We start from the raw sequence: 23,562 nt of genomic DNA on the forward strand, positions 1-23,562 counted from the left end.
CGGTTTACAAAAGTTAAAACATTAAATACAATATACAAAGTTTAAAAACCATTTACATGAAAGCACACAGACAATATACACAAACATATAACTAAAACAGCTTTGAAAACTCAGTCATAATTAAAGACACATCCAGGACTGATTAAAACTCATCATATGCTGCCAAATGCCTGAGAAAAGAGAGAGGTCTTAACCTGATGCTGAAAAGATAACAATGCTGGTGCCAGGTGGACCTGATCAGGGAGCTCATTCCACAGATGGGGGCCCCTACTGAGAAGGCCTCTCCCTCATTGCTGCCTTCTGAGCTTCCCTTGGTGGAGGCACATGGAGGAGGACCTTAGATGTTGAAGGTAGCATACAGGTAGGTTCATTTTGGGAGGGGTGTGCCATCAGGTATTGCAGTCCCAAGCCATGTAGGGCTTTATAGGTTAAAACCAGCATCTTGAATTGAGCTTGGAAGCATATAGGCAGCCAGTGGAATGGACAGTATGGGGTCTTCATTTCCTTATAGTATGACAAAAAACACCTTGTGTTTACTCTCTGCTCTCTCTCCACCAAGGTCCACGTCATGACATCCAATGTAACAGACTTTCTAACCCTACAGATAGCCATTTCTTCCAAATATGCACATCTCATATACAGAATACCTATAGCTTTCCATACAGACTATTGCTATGGTTAACCGTGAAGTGAATGTATGTGTATTGCTTTAAGTAAGAAGTGTGAAAAGTGTGACTTTGATTCTCCCAGGAAGTTGTCTAGAAGCTTTAGGTTACGTTACAGTCTTGGTCAGAGAGAACTGAACAACAAATGGGAGATCACAACAAGGCTGAAAATAGTGGATTCTTTTCCTTTTGCAAAGTGGTACAATTGCACCCACATCAGTTATTATATACATGTATTTGGGAATTTAAGTTTTCATGTCTCTTTTTCACTTGAATATGAGATTTGAGATAAATAAGTAACTGTTTCTCAGTTTCTTATAAAGCAATAACTTGCAGGCATGGGAAGTCCAGTGTACACATGGGGCCCCTTGCACTTTCCCAGTGTACGTCTGTGGAAAGATGCATTGTTTCACCCTTATAGAAAAGAATACACACACACACACAGAGTTCCCACCTCTGTCAAACTGAGTAAGTGTGCACAGGTCTTTGGAGCAGAGCCACTGCTTTCACTATGAATAAAGCAATATCATTTTACCCTTTAAACCAAAGCAAGGCGACTTGGTATGTTATGCTTTTATAATAATAAATCCACAATTTTCAAAGTTTAATAGAGATGGCATCTGAATGACTGAAAGACTGGGAGAAAAGTCAGAAGATACAATAGGTGCCATGGAAGCATGCATTTGGAAGGTAGTCTAAACCTTTGCATTTTATGGCAAATGACGTCATAATCAGTGGTTTTGGAAGTCCTTTGGGATTGACTATGCCAGGCTGATTGTGAGGCAAATGTAAATATTATAGCATTTGTTTATAGTATAGTAGAAAAGCTTAAAGATGTACAAAAGATACACACACACACACACACACTTTCCTCATGCATACTTATGCTATGATATGGTTTCTTCACTTTGTCTGTTATTTTAGAATATGGTAATTATTCATTTCTCCTGCTATATAAAACAGATCTTGCTTTGATTTTACTTGGAACTGTCTTGAAGAAAGAAAAAAAATGTGCTCTGCTTGCCTAGCATTAATATGAGCCAGCATGTAAAACATTTAGGAATTATGTTTGTCTGAAAATTTGCAGAGTTTTAATTTTTTTGGAATATCCTCTGACCTTTTTTCTTCTGTTGGTTTTTACTTTGGCATAATTCAACATGAGTTATATTCAGATGCTGAACTTATCTTCTCTGAATGTGTAATATCCTGAGATTTTCTCTGTGCTTCTGTGCAATGCTCTGTAATTCTAGAAATGTTTTAATTAAAGCAGCTTTCGTTCATGCATCACAATCCTGAGCATGTTCATTCAGAAGTAACTTAAATCATTTGGCTGATTTCAATGAAACAAAAGCCATATTCAGGCAAACTGGCTCACATTTTCCATCAGCGCGTGAAAGCATGGTCACATCGACTAGTCTTGCGCCCAACAGTGTGCACTCTGACCAGCCTCACCCCATGGCATCTGCATGTACACACTGAAATCTGCATTGCTGGAATCCTTTACACATACAGCTGTGTTTGCATGAAGGCTTTCATGTTATCTGGAACCCCAAATGCACAGTGTTCCAGATGTAGTGGAAGCCTTCATGCATACAGCTGCAGTGCAAAATCTCCCTCTCTGCAGATGTTCATGCTGTACCCTGGCACTAGGGGGTGGGTCTATTGGAGTGTGCAACATCAGGGACAGGGCTAGTTAGTGTGGCCCCACTCCCTGCTCATACATTTATAGAACATGTGAGCCAGTTCACCGGATTGGACTCTAGTCCATGTGCAGCCTTAATTTCAGTATTTTGTCATTCCAATTTCTACAAGTCTCCCCAAAATATAAAGATAAAGGCTCATTATACTTGAGTGCCTTAATTTACAGAAGGAATATGAGGACTTGTAAGAGGGCTAATTTTAAAGCAATGTGAAGCAATCAGTTTTGGCAGCCCATTACAAAAGGGGCTGTTAATCTCTGTATTTTGACTCTGATTCAGGAGCAAAAATGTCTAAGGCCATCATTTATTTCTAAAACTTTATTCTTCAGCCTCTTGTCTTGCTCAGTTTCATGTTGGATCTTGCCTAGAAATTAATGATTAATATTGCATAGGTTATTCTGTTTCTGCAATTAGGTTTTTAAAAAGAAAAGGATATTGAATTATTAAGATAGACCAGGGAAACAGAGGGCATAGAACACATCGTCAACTAGCGTAGCACATCTTGCTGATCTCCTTGCTACATCACCACCCTAGGTGAGATCCAAGACTTTGCACTTATTCTTAATGCTTTCAGTGGATTCACATGAACCCCCTCATGTATTGCAAGTGTGTGCGAGGGAGTTGCAGGGTCACACCACCAATGCAGCTAGGCCATGTCTCCCAGTAGCTGTGCTTTGGTGACCATATGAAGCAGCCCTACACTTACGCACATAGGCTTCATCCGCATATGTGGGAATTCTACAGGTTTGGAGGGTTACTTCACACAGCCACTGAACACATGACCAGTGTGCTCAGAAGTAGGGGTCCAGGGGTTGCTGATGCAGCCTTGTCACACATGCTTTCAATGTGTGAGGAGTTGTGGGTGAACTCCCCTTTATTAGGGATCATTGGACCGTAAATGGAGCAGGATAAAATGTGAGTCTGCTGGCCGCAGCCATCAGTAGAAGTGCTGTGTGCCCTCAGAGCCAATCCAGAGCCAATTGCTGCAGCATGAGACCGTTGGTCTGATATGGCCCTCAACGTTCATCTCCTGCTTGGTGAGAGATAAAGGAATATTTCTGCCACCTTCTCTGGTACAGAGAACCCTTGTATAGTCTGATGGTTCGAAGCTAGCACATCTGCCCAGCCAAGGACTCATGGGGATAGCTCTCACAAGGATAAGATGGGCAGTCTCATCTGGGTGAGCCATTCCCAGCAGACAGCCTACCTGCACAATGCACATGTGTGTCCCGAACAGGGTTTAGATTTCTGTGGAAGCCACGGTTTATGGCTACGCTATGGAAATGAGAAAGTTTAAGAGTTCACATGCTCTTTGTTCTAATTACAGCATGAAATGGAACAGAATTCATTATTGCCCAGACACAAATTTGTAATGTTCATGAGTCTGGATAAATTGGCGGACTATGTTGTCCAGACATACTTCATCAAGATGATTTTGATGTATGCAGCAAACTGTGACAGCACTGCATACGGCCAGGTTTTGAGGCATCAAAATGTATTGAAGCTATGCACAGCTGCACATACACTCACAGAAATCAGTAGCATGCGTTTTGGAAATGTCTCCAGTTCACTATAGATTGCCTGAACATCTGGAGTTTTACATAGACAGCCTCTGGTTGACCTGGGAGAGCACTTAATCATGTTCTGATTAATTCACGGTTGGCATCTGGGTCTCTCCCCCCACCCCCCAATCTCTTTTGTTTCAGCAGCAGGTAGCTCTAGTACTTACTACGAAGTACTAAGAATACTGCTAGTAAGTTGTATTCTTCACATTCAGAGTTTTTGTGGAAGGGCCCTGTGCATCTCATTTTGAAATAGTAAAGTCAAAAAATGAATAAGCTTATGGAGTGTTGCCTTCTGCTAATATTTATGGAGAGCAACAGGATTCAGGTGAAACCTCTCCACAGCTTCATCTCTGGGAGGAGTTTTATTACAGTTGCTGTTTCTCACAGAGTATTTAGACCATTTTTGTCTTAATTCCATTGTGGTTTTGAAAGCTTATATTATAGTCACTGGCTTTAACATGGTGTCCTTTAGCTACAAAGAAACTAGGCTGTTCTCTGCTTTTTAAAGAGTGACTAAACAAACAGACATTATATGTGAAGATCACCCGTGACCTTTTAGCCTCTTCATGATACCATGGAGATGAAACTTGAAAGGCTCGCTCCTGAGTGCTGATTCCCAGACAAAGATTTGCAGGGTTATGTGACTAAAACTACAGCAGTGAGAGGGTTTATGTGTTTACTCCTGAGACAAACATGGATTTGTTAAGGATCTGGGAATAGTTAAGCATGCTCATGTCTGTCTCATTTCCAGACAGCTTAATAAATCCTTCCCATGTTGCACATTTTGACAGAGGAGTGATTTGCAGCAGTGCTTCCTGAGCTGGAAATGTTAGCATGGGAAGTAGCAGCCTTGAGCATCACAGAATGGTGATAAGGAGCTATTTTAAGTCTGATTTTGTCTTCTATCCAAAAACTATACCAAGATTCAGCAGGGTACGGATTTCATTTTGCATTAGAATGCTTCTGGGCTTCACAATATATATCAGGGGTGGAACAGTAAGTCCAAGGGTCATGAGCAGAATTGCATAAGCTGGACATAGTTTGTTCAAGATCTGGTCTGGACTGGATAAAAACTTGGGAGGATAAAGATAGAGTGGAGATGTGACAGATTAAGGCTCCAAGACAAGTTCAAGCAAAATGAGGACCAGGTAGGTCTAGTGAATGGTTTGGACGCACCCGCTGTTACAGCATTACTGATGCTATGCAGGTATGGACATGGTCAGTCTGTTGGATGGGAGAGACCAGTGTGATAAAAGTATAATAAATACTTTTTAAAAAATTGGGTAAGAGAGAAATGGTTCAATGGTAAGGGAAATGTAACACCAAGGAGGGCAAATAGAAAAGACTGGGAATACAAGATAAGAAGAGCCCTCTTGGATCAGAGCAAAGGTTCATCTAGTCCAGCGCATTGTTACTCTCAGTGGCCAACTAGATGCCTCTGGGAAGCCCACATGTGGAGCTTGAAGGCAATAGCCCTCTCCAACTTTGCTTCCCACAAATGGGTATTCAGAGGCATACTCCTTCTGTACCTGGAGATTCTATATAGCAATTACGACTAATAACCATTGGCAGATTTATGAAAACTGAATGAAAAGTCAGCTGTTGTTATTGTGGTCTAGGCAAGGCTATATTTTAATGATCACTTCCTCCCAGATATACCCCACATGTTTTAAGATCTTGAAAGTGTGTTGTATTCAGGCACAGTGAAGAAACTGCCCCCTTAACTGCAACCCAGACCTCCCCCTCCCTCCCTCTCCCCCAGCTTGAGTAACCTATAACAGTTTTCAGGCAGTGGGGCCCAGCCAAGGATCAATATCAAACCCATTAATAAATCAGTTTAGTTTCACCACCTCAAATCTAGGAACTTAAATCATATCTAACAATTTTTGAGTTACAATTTCTCTTGACCTCATTTGGTTCCAGTATTGTATAAACAAAGTCTAATGTATCCTAAAAACCTCTGTTGTCTAGATTTTTCCTTCCCAAAGATGGTTAAGTTTATTCATTGCCATCATTTTCTGCCTCCAATACTCTAATTTTCAGTTGAGCAGTTCTCCACACTTTTGCCAACAGAATTCAAGCTGCTGTTAACATATAGGTCACCATAACCTAAGTTTTCTTACTTCCCCTTCAGACATCCCAATATTGTTTTGCAGTGTAAAACAAAAGGGGATAATTGGATAATGTAAAATTTTAGAAGGATAGTTCTTCAAGTAGGACGTACATTTTCCATCCCTTTTTTCATTTCATTTGTATCTTATTAAATTTCAATAACTGTGGAGTCATAATTCCTTTAAAAGCACCAGTAGACACCTTCTGAAGTGAGCCAAGAAACTGGCCCATCGGCAGCTGCACCTTGTTTTGGAATCCACTTCAGCCCACAAGCTCACATTCTGTTGGTTTTTTAGGAAGCTGCCAATGATGTGAGCATTTGCCACTTTTGTGTGGTGGAATGGATATTCAATTTGTTTTTAAGTTGCCTAGAGGTAGAAATCTGGTTAGAAAATTTAAAATTGTTAATAAATGAATGAGTTGGATCCAGTGATACGCCATGCTGAGTCAGAATCAGTATCGTTTCATTTTGAGAGACAGTTTGAGCTTGAGATTGTGTCTGTGTGATAGACAAGAGGTGCATATTCCCACTTATTGTGAAAATGGGATTACATGTTCCTCAAGCATTATGTGCATACAACCATAAATAATATGTAGCCCAATTTGTATGATCTCCACCTTTTTTGAGGTGAAGGACTACCCAAGTCAGACATATACATATCTGACTTATGTCTCTTGCTATCTTTTAGATTGACACATGCGCCAACCTGAGTAGAGGATCTATGCCCACTGGTGCTACTTCCTCCCCTATTGGTTTTCACTTAACCATTGCCACCAGAGAAAAAATTCTGCGGGGTGACGTCTTTGCCCTGCTCTTTCGTGAGCCCAAACCCAGTGATAAAGATAGGTCCCGAGACCGAGATCCTGAGCGGAGCAAAGCCCGCAAAGTGCCTTGCACATGGGCGAACTGGTTGCCAGGTTTTTTAATTTACGCTGGCATCCTCCAACAGAGATTCCCTGAGAGGGCTTGGGTTCTCACCAAATACCTTGACATAATATACAGGGCTTACACCAAATATGAAGGGAGTGCATGGCTGGCCTACGATGAAGCCTTTCGTAGGAGGGCCGCCATTGATCCCTCCATGCGCTGGGATCTGAAGGACCAGGACCTTTGGCTCCAATTCATGACCCCTTCTCGGCCAGGCTTCGGCGACAGGTCCGATAGCGGCCACATCCTGGCCAAGCTGTCGCCCGCAATAGCCGTTAGGCCTGTTGTGGGTCCAGGGGTTCAACACCGCTGGCTGTGCTGGGAGTTCAGCTCCAAAGGTTCCTGTTCCCGAAACCCATGCCACTTCCGGCATGAGTGCTCTCTTTGTGGCGGTCAACACTCCTGCTCCTCCTGCCCGAGAGCCAGAGGTTGGAGAGGTTCCCCAAGGGATGGCCATGGTGGCAGAAAACATGGCGGTGGGCACCCTCCCCCTCACAAAGGGCCCCAGCCCAGTTAAGATTCTTCCACTCCTTCAACTTCTAAGGCGTTACCCAAATCGTCGGGCAGCGATCTACTTGGAACGCGGCTTTACACTGGGTTTCAGGATCCCCTTTATGGGTCTGCGAAAGCCGTATTTGACCAGTAACCACCGGTCTGTTCTTAGCATGCGGTGCTTAGTGCAAGACAAAATTAACAAAGAAGTTCAGTCAGGTCGGGTCATCGGCCCCTTTCCCTCACCCCCGCTACCCAACCTGCGGATTTCCCCTTTGGGAATTATCCCCAAGAAATCGCCCGGTGAGTTCAGGTTAATTCATGACCTCTCTTTCCCCAAAGGTCAGTCTGTTAATGATGAAATCCCAGATTCCTTATGCACCGTGCATTACACTTCCTTCGACACTGCGGTAGCCATGATAAGAGCCCTGGGCCGCGGGGCATTGATGGGCAAATGTGATATCAAATCTGCTTTTTGCATTTTGCCTATCAATCCTCTGGACTTTGATTTGCTGGGATTTTCCTTCCAGGACAAATTTTACATCGACCGCGCCCTCCCTATGGGATGCTCCACTTCTTGCGCCATGTTTGAAACATTTAGTACCTTTCTGGAATGGGCCATACGGGATAAGACAGGCTGCGGCGATGTGGTTCATTATTTGGATGACTTCTTGTTTGCTGGACCCGGGGACAGCAGTCAGTGCTCTGACCTGATTAAGGCATTCATATCCCTGTCCTCAGATTTAGGTGTCCCTTTGGCACATGAGAAGACAGAGGGCCCAGCTGTTACTTTGACGTTCTTAGGGATCGAGCTCGATACCCTCGCACAGTGTTCTCGTCTCCCTCTTGATAAATTGCTGGTACTTAGGAATAAGATCCAATCCATCTTGCACCTTCGTAAAGTCTCCCTTAGAGCCCTCCAAGAGATCGTTGGCCATTTGAACTTCGCTTGTAGGGTAGTGGCCCCGGGCCGCGCATTCCTGCGACGGCTCAGCTGGGCAATGCGGGGTCTTCGACTCCCGCATCATCGCACCAGAGTCACCTCCACTATGCGCATGGACCTGCGAGTATGGCTTAAATTTTTGAGAGACTTTAACAGCATCTCCGTTTGGAGGCGTGAGTTACTTCTATGAGCCGACATGCAGATCCATTCGGATGCGGCTGGCACCTTTGGCTTTGGGCTAATTTGGCGAGACCGGTGGTGCCGGGACCAGTGGCCAGAGAGCTGGGCTGCCAGCAGTATCTGTCGTGACCTCACCTTCTTGGAATTCTTTCCCATTTACGTGGCTGTACATATTTGGGCAGAATTGATGGCCAACTCTGTCGCTCTCTTTTGGTGTGACAATTTGGCGGTAGTGCACGTCATTAATACTTTATCCTCCAGAAACCAAAGGGTTATGGAGTTAGTTAGAGCATTTACCTTCCAATGCCTATGCCACAACATATGGTTCTGTGCCCGCCAAGTGCCAGGTCTGAGGAACCCTGTAGCCGATGCTTTGTCACGAAACCAGATCGACTGGTTCCATGCGTTGGCTCTGTGGGCACGTCCGCTGCCAGACCCCATGCCAGACGAACTGTGGGAGATTGGCGCTCTCAAGTCGAACACGCTATCCTGAATTCTATAGCCCCCAGCACTAGAGCTGCCTATGAGAGAGCAGGTAGGGAGTTTAGCGCCTTCAGGTGTGGACTGCAGTTGCAGGATATGTGGCCCTTACCTGTGGACCACTTGTTACAATTCTGTGTACATCTGCATAATAAGGGACTATCTGCTAGGACCATTTCGGGGAAGCTCGCCTCTTTGGCCTTACGGGCCAAAGTGCGAGGGGTGGAGGACTCCACCTCAGATTTCCGAATCAGGAAGTCTGTGCAAGGCTGGGCATGGATGTCTCCCGCCCCGCCAGACTCCAGACATCCTTTGTCGCCAGTTATTCTTATAGGGCTTCGGGCATTGTGGCCCTCCATTTGCTCTTCTCCATACGAAGCCTCCCTCTTTCACGCTGCAGCCTTAACAGCCTTTTTTGGGGCCCTTAGGATTTCAGAACTGGTCTGGGCATCCAAATCCGACACCACCGGGAGGGCCTTGAGGTATTCCGATATCCTGATCCATTCTAAGCTGATTCACCTCCATATTCGATGTTCAAAAACCCATCAGTCAGGCAAGGGAACATTGGTGACCCTTAACCAGGCCCAGGCTGATGAGTTATGCCCTGTCAGGGCCTTGCAGGCTTTCTTTGAGCATCGCGGGGCAAAGGAGGGTCCCCTATTTTGCCATGCTGACGGTTCACCACTGACAAAGTTCCAATTTTGGGCAGTCACCAAGTTAGCCTTGACCACACTGGGTCTGGGGCATTATCGTTTTGGGACTCACTCATTCTGTATTGGGGCGGCCTCTACGGCAGCTGCCATAGGCTTTTCTTCCAAACAAGTGAAGGCGGTAGGGAGATGGCGCTCCAGGCCTTCCGCTCTTACATTCGCAAGTTGCCTGATGCTTCATGATGATTCTCTTCGCCTTCCCCAATGTTTTATTTAGATGGGATTCGACCGACGCCGGTACAGGTGCTCATTTGTGGGCACAGTATGGTTTTTTGGGCTGCCCACAGAGCTTCTACGTCGGCCTTCCGATCCCGGCTGCAGTTTCCCCAACAGGTGGCAATACAATGGCTCGGCCGACGGGGTATGTGTTGGGACAGTCTTCTTCCCACACTCTTTCAATGAGGTTTGGTCAGTTTCCCTCCACAGGTCCTGGTGCTGCACCTAGGAGGGAACGACCTGGGCTACAAGCCTGGAAAGGTCTTGATTGAGCAGGCATTGGCTGATCTGCGGACGATCCGACATCGTTGGCCGGGGGTGACCATATTATGGTCCTCAATGCTCCCGAGAATCATGTGGAGGGCGCAGAGCAATGCGGCCATGGAACGGGCCCGGCGCAAGGTGAACAGAGAATTGGCACGTGGGTTGTCAGAGCATGGTGACGGCTATATCAACCACCAAGGAATCCATTGGACTAGGAGGGAGCTTTACGGGCAGGACGGAGTCCACCTGTCAGACATAGGCAATGACTTATTTTTGGCCGATCTGCAAAGGGGCCTGCGGGAAGTTCTTCTGCGCAGGTGGGGGGAGTTTCACAAGCAATAGGTTTGTGACTCCTGTGGCGGCTAGGACGGGCAAAACAGGAAAGGGAGTAGGGATGGTGTGCACGCAGAGGCACCTTATGGTGACAGGTGACGTCTGAGCCCCCCCGAACGGGTTGTGCGGCTCGGCGGGACGATAAGGGTTGCCTGGGAGACCAACCCTACTCACTCACCCAGGTGTTGTGCGGCACCGGGTTGGGGGTGACACCGGAAGGTCTATCTCCCCAAGAAGGGGCAGTCCGGAGGGATGGCGAGATCACCGCCACCCCTCAGGCTGGGTGTGTTTTCGCCCTAGAAGTGTCAGCTAGATGCTGACACAGTTAGATGCCCGTCCCAGTTACCCCTTTGCAAATATTTCAATAAATGTGGCCCAATTTTCAATCCAAGCTTGTTGTCTGCGTCTTCTTTGACCCATCTCCGCTTGCAAATGCCCTACCCGGCGCCAGCTTGTCTGGCTGAAAGGGGGGGCCATTGTGGGCGGGTGGGGTGATAAGACGTATGGGCCTCTGATTGGTGCACCCCAGTCGCACCACCAGTCAGGGAGGAGCGGGCCGAGTTGTCTTAAACTCGACCCCCCTCCCTATCTCAGCTCTTTGGCGCGACGCAGCTCCCTCCCACCCTCCCCTTAGCAGGGTGGGTTTTGCCGGTTGCCCCTTTGGGAGCCATGTAGGAATTTTTTGGTTCACAGCCAGATTGGCCTAGGACTGTGAGTCTTTTTTGCCTACGTCACACTGTTATGCGGGTTGTGTGTGTCCTGTAAGGGAATACAGTCTATATCATCGGTCACATTCCACTTGGCGGCTAGGATGGGCAAAACAGGAAAGGGAGTAGGGATGGTGTGCACGCAGAGGCACTTTATGGTGACAGGTGACGTCTGAGGCCCCCCGAACGGGTTGTGCGGCTCGGCGGGGCGATAAGGGTTGCCTGGGAGACCAACCCTACTCACTCACTCAGGTGTTTTGCAGCACCGGGTTGGGGGTGACACCGGTAGGTCTACCTCCCCCAGAAGGGGCAGTCCAGAGGGATGGCGAGATCACTGCCACCCCTCAGGCTGGGTGTGTTTTCGCCCTAGAAGTGTCAGCTAGACGCTGACACAGATGCCCGTCCTAGTTACCCCTTTGCAAATATTTCAATAAATGTGGCCCAATTTTCAATCCAAGCTTGTCTGCGTCTTCTTTGACCCATCTCCGCTCACAATGGGATTACATGTTCCTCAAGCATTATGTGCATACAACCATAAATAATATGTAGCCCAATTTATATGATCTCCACCTTTTTTGAGGTGAAGGACTACCCAAGTCAGACATATACATATCTGACTTATGTCTCTTGCTATCTTTTATATATGATATGAGGGGGACTTAGTGGACTCTTTCCTACATAGCCCTTTGTGGAATGTATGAAATATTTCCACAGTATACAGTTGTGTCAAATAGAAATATGTAACAGTTGTACAGGGTATGTTTGTGTATGCTTAAAGTAACTATTTTGTTGTTGTTGTTCAGTCGTTCAGTCATGTCCGACTCTTCGTGACCCCATGGACCATAGCACGCTAGGCCTTCCTGTCCTGCACTCTTTCCTGGAGCGTGCTCAAGTCCATATTCATTGCATCAGTGATGCTATCTAGCCATCTCATCCTCTGCCATCCCCTTCTCCTTTTGCCCTCAGTCTTTCCCAGCATCAGGGTCTTTTCCAGAGAGTTTTCTCTTCGCATTAGGTGGCCAAAATATTTGAGCTTCAGCTTCAGTATCTGTCCTTCCAATGAGCACTCAGGGTTGATTTCCTTTAGGAAGGATTGATTTGACCTCCTTGCAGTCCAGGGGACTCGTAAGAGTCTTCTCCAGCACCACAGTTCGAAAGCATCAATTCTTCAGCGCTCAGCCTTCCTTATAGTCCAGCTCTCACAGCCATACGTTACTACTGGGAAAACCAAAGCTTTGATTAGACGGACCTTTGTCGGCAAAGTAACTCTACCACCAGGAAAAAAAACCCTCTCTAGATTAGAGAAGACTATGTGATGATGTGAGAGATACTGTAGATATGTATTAGAATAAGGCTAACTTTCCCCAACCTGATACCCTTCAGATGTTTTGGACTACAGCTCCCAGGATTCCTGGTGCTGCTGGCTGTGGCAGTTGAAGTCCAAAACATCTGGACACCAGCTTGGGGAAGGCTGGGTTAGACTAGCCTGAATTTTAACTGCATGATTGAAATATACTTTATTTTGAGATACCTGTTTTTTGCCATTCATAATGCTTACAAATACTTTGATTTTGCCCTGCATATTGAACAAGGGCTGACAATTACTATCACTGAGGTTCCTTTTTATTTTTTTGTATTCCATTTCATTCTTTCAGACTGAATGCAGCCCTTGTCTGAGCTCTACTTCTTAGGGTCAATAATATCTATGACAGCTACTTAATTGCTACATGCATGTAGACTGTTTCTTGGCAATTATATTTCAGATTCCTGTCAGTGTACTTGTTTGTCCACGGGCACTGTTGATATTAAATATCAGTAAAGTACCTGATAGCCACTGCAGAAATGGCAGTGAAACAAATTGTACATAGCCACAAAAGTCTTATCGAAAGGATGGAAGAAGAAATCTGCTAATTTTATTGCAAAGTTGTTGCCTGGAAAATTCTCTGCAAAAGGCAAATCATGAAACACTTTTTAAGGACTGCCAGATCAGCCAAAATATATTTTTACTGGGTTCTGATTCTACTATATGATAGACTGAGGATTTTTTTTTCCATTTGTATTATTGCCACCCCTTCCCAGACAGGTCACTCATTGCCCATGGAAGTAGTGAAAAGATACAAAGAGTACACAATCGTTTTAGAAAATGAAGGCAGGAGTCCTTTTTCAGATAAACAGGGCCAATTCAAGAGATGTAATTCACAGAAGCGGAATATCGAGTTGACAAAGTCCTTCTTCTTATTGTTCCAAGAGCTGCTATGAAATTCTAATAATGGCAAATGTTTGGGATTGTAGTTATCTCTTTCAGAGGCATCATTTACAAACCCAGGAGACTTGACCTCCATATTCTAAGAGTACATTAGGTATAATTTGGTCATTCTAAAAGGCTGTGTAATCCATAGAATATAGTGCTTGACTTGGTCATGGGAGTGTTCGTACTCTGGCTTGTAAAACTGATTTATCAAATGGCAAAAGGTAAATCATCCTGCCCACAGTAATCTTTCCTTTGCTTGCATTTTGGAATGTTCATAGGAAATCAGCCAATATTTTCCACTTTATTTATTCGAAACATATATCCTATTTTTCAATTATTTCAGTTCTTAAAGCAGGCAAAGGCAACATAATTAAAGTCAGTTCATTAAACTGCAATAATAAAATGTGGTAAGGCTGTACTGATGTGTTTTGGCCCGTCCTGCTCATTCCACCCAAAGTCCTACTTTGATGATGCCACTTCTTCTGGGAGCATCTGACCATAGCAGCTGCTCCAGAGTTGCCAGATTACTGATTTAGATTTGAAATCCTTGTACCTCAGCCTCAAAATATTATTTGTTTTTCAAGGGAACTCTCATAGATGGGGGTCGAGGGAGGAGAAAAAAAAAACAGCCTTAGTGGCCTGTTATAGCTCTGCCCAACAGAGCAGTATTTATGAAAATGGCAACCCTACATATAAAAAAATCCCAACAGGAGCTAATTATTTTTTAGCTGGGATGTTACGAAGTCCTATCCTTGAGCACCATCTTTATTTGGGTTCAAAAGAGTGGTTTTGTGTTTTGGAGCTCAGCTCAGCTCTGCTTTGTACTTATGTCCTTGAGCAAGTTACTTTCTTTTAGATTCATAATTTGCTTTCTTGGAAGTTTATGACAAGCCCTACCAGTATGGGACCCATTTTATGAATGGGCAAGTCCACCCCCTCATGGCTGCCATTTTGTGAGAGTGGCCACAACACTCTCTCAATATTCCAAATGTGCCCACTGACCCCAAAAGGTTGGAGGGCCCTGCCGTATTTGAAGGGCTGTCAAATCCAAGCCTGGGGCATTATTATGTTTATCGTGTGAAGGCTACACATATTATGGAGAGTTTGCAGAAGGCACAAAAAGGGTGGGGCTATGAAGGAAGGTTGCTGAAGAAATGGTTGTTGAGGAGAAAGCTCTATTAAGCACAGCCTCGTCAAATCTTTAAGGACATTAGTGAAGGAAGGAAAGGGTTGTGGCTTCACATTGAATACAACGTTATATTATGTATGCACAAGCACACACACACACATGCAGGTCTAGGGTTTTAGTCTTTTTTCTTCAGGGCACTTTCCAGCCAGGAAATTGTATCACACACATAGAATAACATGACAGCAGATGGTTTTAGCAGTCAGTCTCTGCTAAATTCACCAACACAGTGAAACACAAACTTTGTTCCATATTTTAAACAAGAAAATATTTATTAAGATAAACACACAAACAGAAGCACTGTATAAAGTAATGCATACATGGTCCTGGCACAAACCCTTTTCAGGCATTCAGCATCCATGGACTTGTGGGGGCAGGGGGCAATTCTGTTCCCTGACTGACATTTATTTGTACATCTGCAGGTACTGAATGCCTGAAAAGGCCTGCTGTCTATACTATACAGTCACCACTGGAATAAGAAAACCAGGGTACAAATTCTTAAATAAAACATTATTTTAGGTGTACCAGACATTTTGCTTTTACACATGTATGACCATTTTCAAGGGTCTAACATGGCAACAGTTCTGTGATCATTGTGGTCTGACTCCAGCCACAATCATCATCAAGTTATGCTTTGACATCAAGATGATCATGCCTAGCAGTAAATTGATTTCATGTATACCTCTCGAGATTGAACTTCATAATTTCAGCACAGTTTTGAATATGGTGAGTTGGGGTTTGGAAGTCAGCAGAACCAAGCATGCAACTGACCATCACAAATATTCAGTGCAAATTATCATGCTCCATTGGGGCTTAAGCCTGCCAGTGCAGTGGGCATGTTCAGGCTGAATCTCCTTTTATAGTTTTATAGTTTCTGGAGTTGAGGGCCATGGCAGAATCAGTTCATTTACCAGATAGAACACATTTTTCAGCCCTCAGTGTAGGAATCCAGTTATCCAGAAATGAAGGGAAGAAAGGATTCAAAGAGATTCAAAATGAAATATCTCTTAATATATAGAGAATCTAGTAATCCTGTCTCAGACAGAGGGCACTGAGACACTGAAGAACTGCTGCCAGCAATAGTAGACCTACTAGGCAAGTTGGATCATTTGACTTATTGGGCATGCTGGCTGGGGATGATGGGAGTTGTACTTCAACACATCTGGAGGGCACCAGGTTGAGGAAGGCTGGACTAACTATATGGCAGTATCATTTGTGCATAAGATTAGAAATCTGACATTTGTGCCTAAACTAATGAACATCAGTAATTTTTGCCTTTCTAAATGAATGATTCCTGTCCTGTTAGCCAGGTTGGGAGAGTACGGGGATATTAGCTTGCTTTCATCTAATACCATTTTGGGGGAAACACAATATTCTGTCCTGGATGTCTCCAGTATTGTCAGTTATAATTTTTCATGTTCTCTCATATTTAGAAAAGCATGTCTCTCTGAGAGAAATGTGTTGTTGTTTTTTACAACAAAGTCTGTTCTGTTTTTATGAACAGCATGTACTTGTAAATATAAATATTTAGAGGAAAGCTTAGTTCAAAGACATGAAGCTGAGACATTTCCCTGTTCTTCCTCCCCCCAGTGTTTTCCTTAATGAATGTTAGCACAGAAAACAATTCACCTCTGTTCCACTTCATTAAAATTACTCCATTAAACTAAGCAATTTGAAATCAGCCATTATTTTACAATTCAGTGAAACTACTGTGGGAAATGCTTGGGCTTGGCATGTGTTTCTCTGCTTCACAAATTAATATTCAGCTATTTAATTTTTAGAAAAATAGCTATTTTTAAGAATTATCTTGAAAATATGGTATAAGAATCTTACTCCTCTTCTATGATCCTATACATACCTGAATCAAATAAAATTGTCACTTGACTTGGGGCTTTTCAAGATGGCCTTCTCCCATTTGGTTAGTACGGTGCTATTGTAATGGTACCAAGAGCCCTTGTAGAAAACAAATGTGATCCAAAGATCTAGGCATCCAGAGTTCTATGCATGTCAAGGCTCTTTTATTTATTTATTTTAGGGATTTACACCCCATCCTTCAACAGGTTCCCAGGGCAGTTCACAAAGGCTACAGCTGCCACATTCTGTTCTATAAATTGGAAAGCATCGGGCCGTATAGATTCCCCACACTGTCGCACTGCCAGAATTTGTGGGAGGGAATGGGGGTAGCTCAAGCTGGAACACTATAGCACCACAAACCTGGTGCTGGAAATCAGGTGGCCCTAGAAAGCCAGTGCCATGCTGTTTAGTTCCAAAGCTATTGATTTATATTTAGTTAGTTAGTTATTTCTTTTTATTACATTTCTATACTGCCCAATAGCTGAAGCTCTCTGGGCGGTTCACAAAAATTAAAACTACAAGTACAGTATAAAACAATATAAAATACAACAGCTCAAAACTACAGTATAAAAGTACAACCAGAATTTCAGCAATGCAGAAATTTAAAATACAGTAACACATTTTAAACAGCAGAACTAAAAGACTACAATGCTAAAATTCCTTGGAAACATAAGTGCCAGGTGAACTTCCCTAAGGAGCTTGTTCCACAACTGGGGTGCAGAAAAGGCCCTCTTCCTGTAGCCACCCGCCTCACTTCCTTTGGCATTCCCTCAGTCCTGACAAATTGTTGCTGACAGAGTCCATTGGCTTATTCCTCTGTGTTTGAGCCTGTTGCTCTCTCACTGTGTTCCATTATTTAGCAGCACTTCAGCTGCTGCAGACTGAGTCTTGCCAGCCTCTGACAAGGAAGTTCTCTTCATGCACATTGGGAGAATAAATATGGAAGGAACGCCAACAATTCTGAAATTAAGTGGGGAGACCCAGCCCCGTCTAGCACACTTTGGACAGACACTTAATCATTGACATCCTTGATGCAGGTTTGGGGGCTTTTTTTTGTGGAAACGGGGCAGAGACACCTTTGTTACCCTGTAATGGCCTCAGAGCTAGCAGTCCAGTTCCCAAACTTGCCATCCCTACTATCCCCACAGGGGCAAGCTCCTCTCACAGGCCATTTATTGTCTCCCCAGACCCTGCCGCCGTGGCCTTTTGTACCCATGCTGCCCATGGTGGATATTGTTAGTCTGTGAAGGTTCCTGTTCTTTCTGGGTGGAGTTGGCAGCCAGTAGAAACAGCAGCAAACAATTATCTCCCCTCCCCCATAATGCTCTCTTTCTTTGATATATTCATTTAAAACATTTCTGTGCTGCTCTTTGGTTTCAATAAAACTCCCAGGGCAGTTCATAAGAAATATAAATGTAACAGCCGTCAGTACATACCATCACATTAAAAACAGCTGGCATGCTAGAAAACTTGGATAAATCATAAATTAAAAGGTCTTCCCCTGGAAAGATATCAGATTTGGTGCCAGGCATGCCTCCATTCCATATGTGGGGCACCATCATGGAACAGCCCCTCTCTCCGGTCACAGCCCACCTTTCTTTGGAAGGTGGAAGCTGCTGTTCACTCCTCTGCCCTTTGGCACCATTTGTAGTACTAGTACATGACATCCACAAGTGCCATACAAGATGTTTCTAGATACTAATCATCCTAGCCAACTTCTCTCACACTTTCTTATTCTTCTTTTTCAGATCCTGCTATTGTGAATGGAGTCTATTGGTCTGAATCATTAAACAAAGTGTTTGTTGACAACTTTGACCGTGACCCTTCCCTTATATGGCAATACTTTGGAAGTGCAAAGGGCTTTTTTAGACAGTACCCAGGTAAGGACAAACTTGTTGTTGTTGTTTGTTGCCAGGCTTACTTCCCCATCCCCCCCATCCCCAAGAGCCTGTCCAGTTCAATTTTATTTGGTATCTTTAATGGAGGGCGTCTACTTCTGAAGTGGCTGAGGAGACAGTACAGAAGTGAAATACTTCCCTGTTGGGATAAATTACTGTTATTTCAAAAGGGACAGACAAATTCACCTTCAATAAGTCAAGAAGCTCTGACTTCAGTGTTCCATTGAAGTGTGTCCCCCCTTTTTTATTTATTTATTTCCCCACCCCTATTGCCCCTCATCCACTACTTGTACTAAGATGTGGAAACACATACACCAAACAGGAGTCCTAAACCTTTTTGGACCAATGGACACATTTGGAATTTCGAAAGGGAGGTGTGGGCACTTTCACAAAGTGGCTGCCCTGGGCGGGGGGCTTGTCCATTCACAAAATGTCTGACCACTCATTTCCCAGAAGGCAAACTATTGAGGCAGTGATTACTCGAAACCAACATGTATTTGTCAAGAACAAATCCTGCCAGACGAATCTGATCTCATTTTTTGATCAAGAAACCTCCCTTGCGGACTGTGGGAATGCTGTAGACATCATATACCTTGACTTCAGCAAAGCTTTCAACAAAGTGCCCCATGATATCCTGATGAGCAAACTAGCTCAAAGTGGGCTAGATGAAACAGTGATCCGGTAGATCCATAGTTGGCTACAGAATCAGACTCAAAGAGCGCTTCTCAATGGGATCTTCTCAAACTGGGGAGGGGTACGAGCGGGGTACCACAGGGCTCAGTCCTGGGCCCAGTGCTCTTCAACATTTTTATTAATGACTTGGAGGAGAAGGAGGTGCAGGGAATGCTGATCAGATTTGCAGATGACACAAAATTGGGTGGGATAGCTAATACTTTGGAAGACAGAAACAAAATTCAAAGTGATCTGGATAGACTGGAGCACTGGGCAGAAAACAACAGAATGACATTTAATAGGGATAAATGCCAAGTTCTGCACCTAGGAAAAGAAGCCAAATGCACAGTTACAAGATGGGGGATACGTGGCTCAACAACACCACAAGCAAGAAGGATCTTGGAATTGTTGTCAATCACAAGCTGAATATGAGCCAACAATGTGATGTGGCTGCAAAATAGGCCAATGCTATTTTGGGCTGCATTAATAGAAGCATAGCTTCCAAATCCTGGGAAATACTAGTTCCCTTCTACTCAGCACTGGTTAGGCCTCATCTGGAGTACTGTGTCCAGTTCTGGGCACCACATTTTAAGAAGGATGCAGACAAACTGGAGAGGGTTCAGAGGAGGGCAACAAAGATGATCAGGGGACTGGAAACAAAGCCCTATGAAGAGAGACTGAAAGAACTGGGCATGTTTAGCCTTGAGAAGAGAAGACTGAGGGGAGATATGATAGCACTCTTCAAGTACTTGAAAGGTTGCCACAGAGAGGAAGGCCAGGATCTCTTCTTGATCATCCCGGAGTGCAGGACACGGAATAATGGGCTCAAGTTACAGGAGGCCAGATTCCAGCTGAACATCAGGAAAAACTTCCTGACTGCTAGAGCAATATGACAATGGAACCAATGACCTAGGGAGGTAGTGGGCTCTCCCACACTGGAGGCGTTCAAGACAAGGCTGGACAGCCATCTGTCAGGGATGCTCTGACTTGGATTCCTGCATTGAGCAAGGGGTTGGACTCGATGGCCTTGTAAGCTACTTCCAACCCTACTATTCTATGATTCTATGAGGCTAAAAGAAAAATAACTTGTCCAAGACCCTAAGTACAAGGCAAAGGTGGGGTCTGATCCCCCAAACAGAAAAACACTCTTTTGAACCCACCGTTTTCCAACACCCATTTCACAGAAGGCAAACTGATGAGACTCAGAGACAAGTAACTTGGCTGAGTACAAGGTAGAGTTGGTGTCTGTACCCTAAATACTGGGTCACATATTTTCCACCGCAGAGCACAATCGATTTCGCAGAAGGCAAACTAGGGATGCTCAGAGAAACACAAACACAGAGAGAAGCAAAACCCCATGTAGGACCCAGAGGCATTATAAGAAATAAAGATAACATTGTAGGCTGGTGCTTCATTATACAGCATGCTCGCCTCCTTGCATTAAAAAAAAAATAAATCTAAAACAGGAGGTGATATTTATCAGGAGGTGATGCTGAGGGAGGTGTCTGTGGGCACATGAAGGAGCCTAGCACCAAGGTATTGCTGGGAGCGAAAAAGAGCCTTGAATAAGATGTTGCTGCAGCAAAAGTACTTCATATAAAATGCTTTCTTGGACTTTGTGTCAGAGAAATTCATTACAAATTGAAATTGTTCTATGTTGAGACACCACAAGCTCCTGCATATACTCCAAGATTGTCCAAGGCAGCAAACTTTTTCATTTTTCTCGGTGGAAACAGCTGAAACCCTTAGGACATCTCCCCTGCTGCAGCAGTATTTGAATCTTTAATAGAAAGGAAGTCTTGATTTTGTTTGGGAATTTAGAAAACATGACTTAAGGCTGCTGACTCTGCAGCTGTGGCAATAAAGGCACATAACTAAAAATAAAAATGTTAAAACAGATAATTTGAGACTACTTTAACTGTTTCCGGGTTTTCTTACATAAAGTTAATATTATAACACCATTTATTTTCTGCTGTCAAATACTCATTTTGCTAGCTATTTTTGATTGCTGTTTACTGCAAAGTCTTATGATTATGCATTAGCAATGTGTTTTATTTTGCAGCCATTTCAGTGATAATAGGAATATCTAGACAGCAAAACTTTTGGGTTGGATCCAGACTTGTCCTTCTACAAATAGCAGAGATGGAGATCCAGCAGGGACTCCTGCTTGAGGAAGGGGGGAGGCAATTTTCATTAATTGCCCCTTCAGCCCCCATGCCACCTCCCACCCTGTTCCCTCCAGACCTTCCAGAGCAGCTTTTCAGGGGGCACAGGGTGATAAGAAAGGGGAAATGGGAAAATGCCTTTCCCCCTTCTGCCAGTAGGAGAGTGCTATGGTTGGAATTCTGTCCATGGGTAGTCTGGATCCAACCCTCTATCTCCTTCTCTTCCCAGTAATTTAGAAGGAGTAAAGTACCAGAAAATCAGGATTATATTACTCTAAATTCTGCTGCTTTCACTCAAGGGTTTTATATGCTGCAAACACTTGGGTTTCCCTATTTTGTCTTGAGAATGTACAGAGGAAACACAGATTCAAGTATCACCTCAGTTTTGAGTTCCCTTGGCAATCATGGGCAACCTCAGTTGCTATTAGTAAAATTAGATTACTAGTGACCTTTGCATGAGATTCTTGTGATAATAAATGAGATAAATAGTTAGAACACTTTGCAAATTAAAATGCTATGTAAATCGTAGCAGCAATAGTAGTAGTAGACATGATCTGGTCAAAGTTAAGCATTTTAACATGTGATTGACTTCAATTGCAGAGCTGAGTGTTTGCTCAAATTATTGGGATTTTAAAATTATTTGTTTGTTTGTTTATTTCTATACCACCTTTCTGAAGCCAACCAAGACAATTTTGAAGCCAACAAAGGTGGTTTAATTATGGTTATTATTTTATTTTATTTTGTCTGGATCATGCCTAAACCTAAACTTAACTTTTCATAGTGCTATTTTGCATGGTATCTGAAATGACAAACCATGGTTTGCAATTGTCCAACAAACCAGAATCAGAAGCCACGTTCATGGTAACTATGGTTTGGTATATCTCAATTGGCAAACCATAATTATGGCTGGTGCTCAGCCCCTGGAGGCCATTGCATCTAGAGTGCTGACTAGATGGAAAATGAAACCAGACAAGCAACTCTAAGCACAGCTTGACTGTACAGTTGAAACCATGGCTTAGGTTCTAAGCTATGATTTGCCATGATGGTCTGAATTGTGGCTTAGCATTTAAGAGAGAAATCCTGTGGCCCCTAGATAGGGTGTGGGTGTCCATAGGATACTTCAGATTCCTGGATCTGAGATTGGAGACAGTGCTCCGACCTTGGACCCAGGAGTCCAAGCTCCCTGTCCCCTTCCCCTCCCACTCACAGCCGGTACGGAGATAACCCAGCCAGCTGCCTCTCCAAGGTCGCAAAGGCAACCTCAGAGAGGGCAGAAAAGGGTGTTCCTGTGGGCAGGAAGGGGAAGAGACTGGGGAAGCAGGGATATGAGCTATCCCCAGCCTTGCCCAGTCTCCTTGCCTCCCACTCCTCAATGCGAAAATGCCCATCTAGCTGAAATGCAGAGTTTGGGGAGTGCAAAGACAAAGCTTAGGTATTGTCAAGGGCTCCTTGGAGGCCTCTCTCAGTCTAATCCAGTAGCCAAGTCCAGACACAGACAAAGGGATTCCTTTCAAAGCTTTATTCTTCTTTTACAACTTAACAACTCTACCGTTTGCAACTAGATCTGAGCAGCACAGTACCTATGCCCTAAGTTGGAACAGTTGGTCCCCATTTGAAAGGGAATTACTGGCAGACCCCTGAACTTAAGGACTAGGGAGAGTCCCTCCCCTTTTCCCTTGGAGCCTCTGGGCGCAGCCATTGGTTGCATGCCAACCGGGCACTACGCCTCCTTTCTGCACCCTCCATTTGGCGCCGCTCTCTGCGTCGGCATCGTGCGTCCACCAAGTCTGCTATCCGCGCTCTGTCACTCCCTGGACTGCTATCTAAGCTAGGAATGCTGGTGGGAGGAATCTCCGTCAGCTGTTGGCCCTGGGAAAGAGGAGCGCGCTCCTCTCCCAGGAGCGACTGCTCTTCCTCAGAATCAGAACTACTCTGGGATTCTATGGGCTCAGTGTCCACTCTGACAGGTATGTTGCAGGAGTCCAAGAGGGGGCTGGAGTCCGGTGGACTCCTCCCCCACTGGGCCTCCCAGATCCTGTTTGCCGAGCCACCACCACTTACTGGACCCATTCACCAGGTGCCCATCCCCTTAGCAAGCCACCTTTTTGCATTAAAATGGCAGCTCAGGTTTCTCCATAAAACTAATGTTGTGTAATTGGTGGTTGTAAAGGGGCCATTTATGCAACATTACAGGAGTAAATGGACCATTAATGCCTGTAATGTTGTGTTAATGGCCGTCAT

The 23,562-nt window shown here is 44.4% G+C and overlaps 1 protein-coding gene across 1 annotated transcript in view; it reads left to right on the forward strand.

Moving 5' to 3' along the window:
- CACNA2D3 (calcium voltage-gated channel auxiliary subunit alpha2delta 3) overlaps positions 1-23,562 on the forward strand; it is an 821,063-nt gene that overhangs the window by 360,975 nt on the left and 436,526 nt on the right. The window contains exon 6 of the mRNA XM_084829826.1: positions 18,335-18,466. Within this exon, the coding sequence (XP_084685952.1) occupies positions 18,335-18,466 (132 nt within the window). The remainder of the gene's footprint in view (positions 1-18,334; positions 18,467-23,562) is intronic.

Source organism: Heloderma suspectum, chromosome 2 (genome assembly GCF_057233095.1).
Source record: "Heloderma suspectum isolate Gila_16-S chromosome 2, 16-S_ref, whole genome shotgun sequence".
Taxonomy (NCBI): Eukaryota; Metazoa; Chordata; class Lepidosauria; order Squamata; family Helodermatidae; genus Heloderma; species Heloderma suspectum.